The sequence below is a fragment of the Equus asinus genome, chromosome 9, assembly GCF_041296235.1.
Source record: "Equus asinus isolate D_3611 breed Donkey chromosome 9, EquAss-T2T_v2, whole genome shotgun sequence".
Lineage (NCBI taxonomy): Eukaryota > Metazoa > Chordata > Mammalia > Perissodactyla > Equidae > Equus > Equus asinus.
This window is the reverse complement of record NC_091798.1, coordinates 5309530-5319099: the sequence shown is the minus strand read 5'-3', so window position 1 is coordinate 5319099 and position 9570 is coordinate 5309530. Positions and strand designations below refer to the sequence as shown.

At 42.1% G+C, this 9570-nt stretch overlaps 1 protein-coding gene across 7 annotated transcripts; it reads right to left on the bottom strand.

Annotated features, from left to right (window-relative positions):
* On the bottom strand, positions 1-9368 carry HNRNPH1 (heterogeneous nuclear ribonucleoprotein H1). 7 transcript variants are annotated; one of them, XM_014860864.3, is made up of 14 exons: positions 9172-9368; positions 8576-8704; positions 7069-7224; positions 6714-6857; positions 5069-5207; positions 3940-4118; positions 3784-3855; positions 3594-3727; positions 3293-3428; positions 2821-2880; positions 2639-2728; positions 1871-1963; positions 1351-1400; positions 1-753 (listed from the first exon to the last, which is right to left on the bottom strand). In XM_014860864.3, exons 2-13 carry the CDS (start codon positions 8670-8672, stop codon positions 1351-1353), a joined length of 1350 nt encoding a protein of 449 aa, XP_014716350.1. In that variant the 5' UTR covers positions 8673-8704; positions 9172-9368; the 3' UTR covers positions 1-753. The 7 variants fall into 7 exon arrangements, with proteins under 7 accessions (XP_014716350.1, XP_014716352.1, XP_014716346.1 ...); XM_014860866.3 differs by having other exon boundaries at positions 2669-2728; positions 9172-9305; XM_014860860.2 differs by lacking the exon at positions 1351-1400 and having other exon boundaries at positions 9172-9321.
* Between the last annotated feature and the right edge of the window lie 202 nt (positions 9369-9570).

Below are 9570 nucleotides of genomic sequence, written 5' to 3'. Positions count from 1 at the left end.
AATTTTTTAAAGGAAGATTTATTTGACAAGTTTCACTTAGCGCAATACACCTAAAAGGAAATCACAATACAATGAATTTTAAATCAAGGCCTCAAAATTTCATACAAACACCAAGACCAAAAATCCTAAGTATTGGTGTTGCGTCTCAAATTTTCCCCATTAACAAAAAAAAAAAGCTTAAACTTACGTGCCTCAGAGGTTATTAAATGAAACTAGAATTAACAAACATGCCAAATGTTTCACTTTTCATTTTAGACATAGCTCCTATATTGAGTTTTACAAAAAAGCATGTCTTTCAACATGCATCCAAACAGTGTTCAATGTAATGTGGTATAAGAGCAACATTTAACATAATTCAACTGCTTTAACCTAAATACACTTACTGCTTAAGGACAACCTACAAGAGAACTAACTTGAGAAAAGCTGAAAATCGTTTTAACAGTTACAGTTACTCAACCTAGTTGTTACATCCTAGATGAATGAATGTGCTCGAAAGTACTCAACCTTAAGTCTTTAAAACAATCCTGATTTCCACTTAGAGTAAGCATAAATCACAAGCTTGTACTGCAAAACTGTTAAACTTAAGTTTTTTTTCTTTATAAAATGTTGACCAAGAGTCAGTGACCAGGATCAATTACATTCCCCATCCACCACTCACACTGGACATGCTAGACATCCCTCCCATTCCGTTCACTCCCACAGACGCACGGCTTCCACTACTGTAGTAGCTGCTGTTCACTGCTCCTTGGCTGCCTGCAAAGAGATCGATTGGACAAGTCAGGAGAAGCTATCAGGCTGTCAGTCAAACGAAATATAGCATTCCAAGAAAAAGTTTAAAAAGTATACGAGTACAAATGGCTGCTGTCCAAGTGGCGAGAAGCATGTTTGGGAAAGGGGACTCCCGACTCCAAACAAGTCTCAATTAACCCCTTTTCTCTGCAGTACCAACTTGCCAGACTCTTGTGCTACCATTTAATTGGATGCTTGAAGATCAACATGGAAAATTAAGTTTAAAGGAAAACTAGTGTTTTTCAAAAATTGCAAAATTACTTCATGTTGTTTTTAAAGCTAAACAAGGCATTTTAAAAAAAATTTACCATCAACATTCACAGTGTGTCCATCGAATGGCATATATGAATAGGGAGCACAGGGGCAGTCTCTTGCTTTTCCTATTCATGGCGGGCAGGAAGTGAGACAACAAAGTTGGACTAAAGGCAACTCACTGTGCCCAAAATGGCAGCCTCCATGGAGTTAAGTCAGAGCCATCGACTGCTATAGAGATAGTGTTATTACAACATATCAGTATTTGCTATTGGGAATTTAAGTTATATTTTTTGAGAAAATATTTACCTATGCAATGTTTGATTGAAAATCACTGGAGTTTTCCTGTAAAACTTGGTCTGCAAAAGGATTTTGTAGGGTAAGACTATAATACCAAAATCACCATTCTTTTAGACCAATTGAAAAAAAGTTAATAAATAAAATCATCCTAGGTTAACTGTCTAGTAAATACGGTTCTGAACCCAACCACCATTCTACTATGTAAAATTCTCCCTCCATCTAAAATGGAATCATTGCTAACCAAAAGACAGAAAAGGTGAACTACTTTATTTATTGTTATTTTAATAAATGGAGGCAGATGTTTTCTGGCTCGACATTATTCCAAGCTGCAGTAATGACTATTTTTAATTTATAGAACACTTCCCCCTCCCAATGACTGGTTCTGAAAATTAAGCTATTAAGAACAGTAACATTAGGATCAAAAGCATACATTTAATAACCCATTTTCAACAAAAAAGAGCCTGCATATTCCCCCAACTAAAGAAACCTGCCTAAAACTTATTCTAAGTATATAAAAATACACACTTACCATATCCACTCATGCTGCTCTGGCCGCCATAGCCACCTCCATAACCACCACTCAGCTGCTGGCTGGCTGGGCCACCGTAACTGGACTGGTTTGCTGTTAAGTTAAGAGAACATTAGAACCTTGTTCTTTATGTAATGTGGTACCTGGTGGTACCGGGCTTGTAATTCTAAATCTGATTTTCCAGTCTTGATCTTACATTACTATAACCCTCTGCCTCCTTCTGCCTATTATCTATGACCAGACTAACCTTTCTATCCATCATTTGAGCTAATCAAACATTTTATAAACCAAAAGGCCAACAGTATACACATCAGCAGGACTAAATCCACATGATTCCACAAGTAGAGGCATTTTGCTAAGACCCTATGAAAACTGCTTAACTGGATTTAGTGGGAGGTTCCCTCCCCCATAATTTGATATATTAAGGTTATGTCAATACACAGGTATCACTCAACACCTAATTATGCCCAAAACTTAAGGTTATTTTGATCCTGTGATTTGGGTATATCAATTTCAGATTTATACATCATACTTCAAGACAATTCACCTAGTTTCCTTCTGTAGTCCCCTCCCCCAAAAGTACTTAAAAGCTATTCTAAGCAGTTTTATATAACTCAAGAATTTAAGTAAGCCACACACAAAATTCAAATCAAAACTTCTTTGCCTAACTTAATTATACTAAGCTCATTAAATATAAATTAACTTAACTAATATAATCGACTTATAGATATAAATGTTTTGGTTTTTAAAAAAACTAACGATATTTACACAAGCCCATGCCTCCCATCATTTGGCTACCATAAGCACCACCGCTTGCTCCTGCTGTAGAATTCAAGAAGAGTTCTACATATCTGTGTTCTGAAATGAGAGAAAAGGTATACAAGGTTAGCTTAAAAAAAAGACACTAAAGTGATATTTACACAAACCCATGCCTCCTAGCATTTGGCTACCGTAAGCACCACCGCTTGCTCCTGCTGTAGAATTCAAGAAGAGTTCTACATATCTGTGTTCTGAAATGAGAAAAAAAAAGTTTGAAAATGTTTGTTGGTGAAAGAAAACAAGATAAGCACTTAAACAAGTAGATCCATGAACTTCAAATACTTTTGGTAAAAAAAATTATAGCTACTTCTCAAGTGATTTACCTTAACTATCCAAGCTTCAAAAACCAGCCTTTTGTTTTAAACATTCACCTAAATTGCTTTAAGTTTGTCAATTAAGACATACTTCAAGTCAGCGTTCATAGAACAAATCCCTTTCAGTCATACTAATTTTAAAAATCATAAACTTTTAAAACACATCCCGAAGAACTAACATACTATCAGGGAACAAATTTCTCACACATTCTTACTATTCCTCTATCATAAACGTCAGTCACACAACCACCTGTTGACAGAGCCTCCCAGATACTGAAATCACACTTACGCATATTGGCTTTGTCTTTCGACATAGCTGCCACGGCATCTTCGTGAGTTGCAAACTCAACATCTGCTTCACCAGTTACTCTGCCATCAGGACCGATTTCAATATGTACTCTCACAGGGTTGAGCGGTGAAAAGAACTAAATATAAACACAACATATTTCTGAGAATCAAGTCAAACATCTATTGTTACAAAAAACAAATAAAACCTCTAACATGCTATGCTTTTTCACCTACGTAGGCTGAACACCGAGTTGTTACTGCTATACTGAAACAGATGACTTGTGAATTTATCTTGCACTTACATTATAAATATCATTCTCAGTGGCTCTGTAAGGTAAGCCCCGCATGTGTACACAGTGTCCTGTTGTGCTCTGGAAAGTAGAACCACCATCCCCGTATCTGTGATCAGACATTCCTGAAAAACAATAATTGAGGTCTAGATGGACAAGAGTGTAAATATCTTTCGCTTGAGAAATTTAATTCTTACCTTACCTCTTCCAAATCTATCTGACCCAAATCCATAGCCATCATTATAGCCATTATAATCATCATAGCCTCCATAACCTGAAAGACAGAAAGTACAATCCATCAAACAAAGCCAGGTACAGACACAACAGACCTGATGACACCTACATATTCTTTACGTACCTCCACCATAAGCACCACGCCTCATTCTTTCAAAGCCAGCTCCCCTGCCAATGCTGTTGTACCCTCTGCCAGCCCCAGGTCTGTCATAAGGACCTGGCCGCTGCATGGCCATAAGCTTTCGTGGTGGATCATAGTGAGTTCTAACTTCAGCTCGACTGCTCTTAAAGATTTCGATATACCTAAAGCATTGTTCACGAGGGAAGGGGATGGGGAGGGGAGAGAAAACATTAGTTCATTTTATACAGGTATTTAGTTACACAAGAAAACAATGTAGTCATAGCCATGAAACTGACTAATATTTAAAGCCAGATTTTTTATATTTGCATAGGCAATGACCAGAAAATCACTCAATTTTAAGATTATTTAATGTAAACTTCATAGGAAAAAAACTCACTCCTCTGAGGCAGAGCGCCCAACCTTAGGGGTAGAGAGGAGTACTTAAAATTATTTTCAGGAGGGAAAGAATTCCACTCAACTTTCAACATTTCATGTCTTAAATCCATTGGCAGCATGTATAGCAAGTGGGCTAAAATGCCAGCCTCCACCAACAGTCTAGCCCACACTACACATTTCCTTTCGCCAATAAACACCCCAGCCTATGCTTTTAGTAAGAATCAGCATAGGCAAGCGCATGCTTCAATGAAAAATAGTCACAAGCAAAGAGAATAACACCTTTTGTGACAATTTCTTGAAAGCTATGCTTATTAATACATATGCAGAATATTTATACAGCAAGAAAAAGTTTGTTGCATTTCAACTTTAAAAACAAGATCAGAAAGTATCACATTTTCTTATGGTAATATTAATTTACTAGGTGGGTGTTATTACAGCTAAAGCCAGGTTTGCATTAACATTTTTTTAAAGCCATAGTCTCTCAACTCCATTGACTGGGGTTAATTACGAATCGTACAAAATTGTAAAGTCGACCAAATTAACTGGGGACAATTTTAAAATTTCATCTGAATACACTATGGGACTGTGACATAGGAAAAGTTTGAGAATTGTTGGCAAAACATCAATGAATGGGGACTAGGTCATAGATTAATTTCTTCCTTCTAAGCAGAGAGAATATGGATTTAATTGTTTACCATAAGAAAAGTGACAAATCCAACCAACCATCCATCCCCACCTGTGCCCTATTCTTTCCTTGTGTTTCTTTAGAGCCTTTTCAGCTATTTCCTGTGAAGCAAACTGCACGAAGGCCTCCCCCGTACTCCTCCCCTGGAAGTCCACCGGCAATGTTATCCCATTTGGCACGATTTCCAACCCTTCAACCCAAGGACAAATAACCCCAGTAGGGGGGCAATATTAACATCACAAGCCCAGAAATGATTCTTCTTATAGCTTTAAATAAACCAGAATTTTAACTTTAGGTGAACGGTATGCTTTCAACAAGTACTCTTTAAATATGCATTGCAGTAATATGAAGTTCCATTATTACAAATCACAACGCAATTCTTAACACACCCCATGTCACAGTATACAAGAAAAAACTCGAACACAGGATGCATTAAGAATTCAACAATTAAGAATACGTATCTATGCAACTTAATGTAGAAAATTATACAAGAATTTAATAGTTTCAAGCATTAAGTAAAACAGTTTTATGAAATTTAAGACACACCTTTTACCTCATTTTATATTTCAATGTTTTAAGTTAGTGGAACTTCAAAAAGTTTAAAACAAATTTACACGTTCAAACATTTTATATACAAATTGAAACATTGCTCAAGTCATATCATTGACAAACATACAATCTAAACTTTCAACAAAAAACTGATCTACACAACACAATCATGCACTCTTATGCTCTAACAGTAGTATGATTCACTTCTGGAAATTCCGTCTATGAAAAATCCTTTCCGTGGATACATTCCCAAGCTTACAAAAAGGGCTTAAAGCACTCTCCTAGAAGATATGAAATTATGTTCATATTTAACGTTGACAGATAGCATTCAATTCTCACCAATTTAGACAAAAACAAAACAGACTTGATTTCAAAAATTCTGGCAAAATATTAGGACTTGAGACACATCTAATAGTCAAGATTTTCATACATACTACAGTAAACCATGAAAGGATTTCTTGTTCTTAACTCCAGTTTATCACATCATGATTAAGTAATAGTACTTAAAATATACAATGTAACATTTCTGCTAAACATGCAATTTTTATCAGCTCTTCAGCATAAAAACATTCAAATACTTTAGGCCCAGAACAATTTCAAAACACTTTCTGTATTTCAGATACTAAGACTACATTCAACCTACTCTTACATTAGATTGACTTTCATTAAGTTTATAATTCCCTGGCTAAACCAGTTGCTGCCATAACGGGGTTTTTTTGCATAAAGAGAATTAGACCATTAGAGACAATTCTGGTGCCACGACCCAGTGTGTCTTACAACAGACACCTGCCAGAAATCACAACCTAACTTACGCTAATCTAATGTGAAGGGATCTTACCTTTAACTTGCAGTACACTTTGCTGAACAGCATTGTGAGGAAAAGTAGTTAAGCTGTTGAGGACAATCCTCAAAGATCTACTCTGAACTATAATACTAAATATAAGCAAAGTTAGCATTTTGGAAGTACTTTATTTCCACCTTTAAGATGGGCTTAAATTATTTGAAGGTCTCCAGGAAGAAGAAAACATTAAGTCATCTGCACATACTCACAACCTGTTTAAATGTCTAAGCTGCTAAACTTTATTTAATCACATGTTGCCAGAAGCTAGCCAGAACTCGCTGCTCAGCAACAAACAGGACTACATACCTGAGAAGAACTGAACAATTTCCTCCTTGCTACATCCAAAGGGGAGTCCTCTAAGCCGTACAAAGCCATCATTGGCCGTGTCAGGACTATTTGGACCAGTATGCTTCAACACCCAATCCATTTCAACGTTGTTTGACTTGAATACTGAAAGAGGTGCTTAGAATTAGTCAACTTTGGAAAGTCAGAGATCAAAGTTCAGATTTCCTGGGTCTTTAGATAATCTAGGAAGAGCTGCCATAAACTCCCTTAGAGGACCATTTCCATGCGGTCAAATACCTAAAATTCAGAAGGGGTAAGATACATCTCTATGTGTTTAATGTTTTATTTACTGTTACTAGGGCAACATAAATCAAACCTTCAACATATCTGTGTCCCATAGTTTCTCTGTCTTTTTTCAGGGCCAATTTGACTTCATCTTCTGATTCAAGTTCAACAAAAGCCTCGCCACTGGGTCTGCCTTCTCTGGTGTAGATGAAACGAATACCTTGAGCCCCATTTTGAATTTTGCAGTCTGGAAAGAAAACAACCGTTAATACAGAATTTAAAACTTAAAACCACCTCTGGGCGATACAGATGAAACGCCTGCTCATGCCCCCACTACAAAGGAGATCATTTGTGAAGCCTAGAATGACCAAGACTTTTACCAACTTTGAGGATGCTTCTGTTCACTAACTAGGCAGTTAGCCTCTCCCAATGAAACTTTTATTCCCTAGATGGTATAGTCCCAATCTGATCAAACCTTTTTAATCCCTAGATGATACATTCCCAATCAAAAAAATCCAGTATTCTAAGCAGTCTCTTAGCAAAGTTACGTCTTAAGTCCTCACTACCCAAGTGTCTCCATTAAACATTTGTACCTTCTCAGCAAATTCAGTCTGGACTTTGTGATTTTGTGGCATTTCCTCAATATACCGAGTTTCAGGTCCTCGTCTGGGGCATTTGACCGTTTTACCTTACTAGCAGCAACATTACAGTTTGTTTCGAATCCAAATCGCAGGGGCAACACTCACCTGAAAGGGGGTCAGTGTTACCAAGCTAAAAGGCTCCAAGTTGCACAGCTGAGCTGAAGCCGGGCCGCCCAGCGGAGGGGCTCCCGGCGCACTGGGTTCCCGCTTACAGGTCGCGTCCTGGCACCAACGCTACACTCAGGCAGAAGGCAACACTACCGTGTCCTTCCAAAGCCTGTGCATTTCTTGCAAACACCCTCACCAGCCTAGTCTCACGCTAATGAGAACGAGAACGCTTCGGCAGAGGTTATTCAGGAAACCTTCCCACCGGGTAAAAGCTACACAGGCAAACTTCCCTGGGCTTCAGTGTCCTCAAACGCAAAGTGAGCCAGACCAAGAACTAGAGGAGCAAGAACTCTTCAATTACCCAATCTCGATTAGGAAATTGTCTGAAATTAAGAAGTGACATTTTAACTTTCCGAAGCACAACGCCCCTTGTGGAGAACGTACTTTCAAAATTGGAAACTCGCAATTACAACTCGCAAGACTCTTCAAAACGTCACTGTTACTCGCCCAGCCTCTGCGTAGTTTCCTTTAGACCGAGGAAGAAATCTCACTCACCCTTTTCGAAAAACCTTCACAGCAGAACTAGCGCCTGAAGGCAGCGAGCATGCAGGCCGGCCGGCGAGGCCGCACTCCCCGGGGCGGCGGCGGGGGCGTTCGCGACACGCACTGCGCAACCGCGGCCGGCGGGAGCAGCCGACCCCGCCTGCCGCCTCCAGGGGGCGCCCCGCCCGCCGCCCGCCCGCCCGCCCGCCCGTCGCCACCCCCCGCCCGCCGCCATCTCCCGCCGCCGCCGCCGCCACCTCCCACCTCCCGCCGCCCGCTGCCGCCCCGTCCTCCGCGCCAACTCACCAGAAAAAAATCGCTGCACTTCGTCGGCCGAGCAGGACCAGGGCAAGCCCCGGACCTTCACCACGAAGCCCTCTCCGCCTTCGGTGCCCAACATCATCGTCTCCGCGGGGGTGCTGGCGTCCGAGCGGACTGCAAGGCGGGGCGACGCTCAGGCCGCGGAACGTCCCACCAACGGCCTCGGCCCGAGGCACCGGCCGCACCGGAGTCTCCGAAGAGCCGGTCCGGCGCGCAAGCCCCAACCCCGGCGACTGCGACCCCCACCACCTCCCCGCCGGCCGCCGGCCCCCGAGGCCTCTGTGGGCACCAAGTACCAGCGCCCCGAGCCGAGGGGGCCCCGGCCGGGCGCCAGCGTGGAGGCGAGGAAATGGCGGCGGCCGCTTCCGCTCCGCCTCCTCCGACATCTCACACAATAGAGGCGGCGGGGCCTGCAGGCCTCGGCCGCCCTGCGCGCCTCGGCGAGCCACTCCCGGCTCCCAGCGGCGGCCCGCGCCTCGCCCAAACCCCCAGGTTCTACAGAGGTCTGCGCGCACGCACTGCTGCCGAAAACGGCGTCCTCGGAGACCACTGGCGGCGAATACGGCGCAAGAAACACTCACCTAAACACAGGACTCCGGCGTGGCTGAGAAGAAATGGCCAGCGAGCGCCTGCGCAACCTAAATAAGGCCCTTTGAACAAGCTCTGCGCACGCGCAGCCAGGGGCCCGCCCCGCCCCCTTGCGTCACACAGACCTAGAGCGCACGCGTAATTTCATGAGCGGGCCCGGCTCCAGCCAGTATTATTACGCGCATGCGTCTTGAGCTCAGCCCCGCCAACCTTAAACGCGCCGGGTCTTTTTGCGCCTGCGCCTTGTCGCAATTATTGAACTTCGAGCCTCAGCGATTTAGACAGTAGTTTTGATTCATGCGCATGCGTCTTCCTTCAAACCGCTCTCTCGCGTTCCCCGCCACAGTGGGGAGGGGAATGGCGGCAGTCGGTTTCCTGTAGGGACGGCCTGA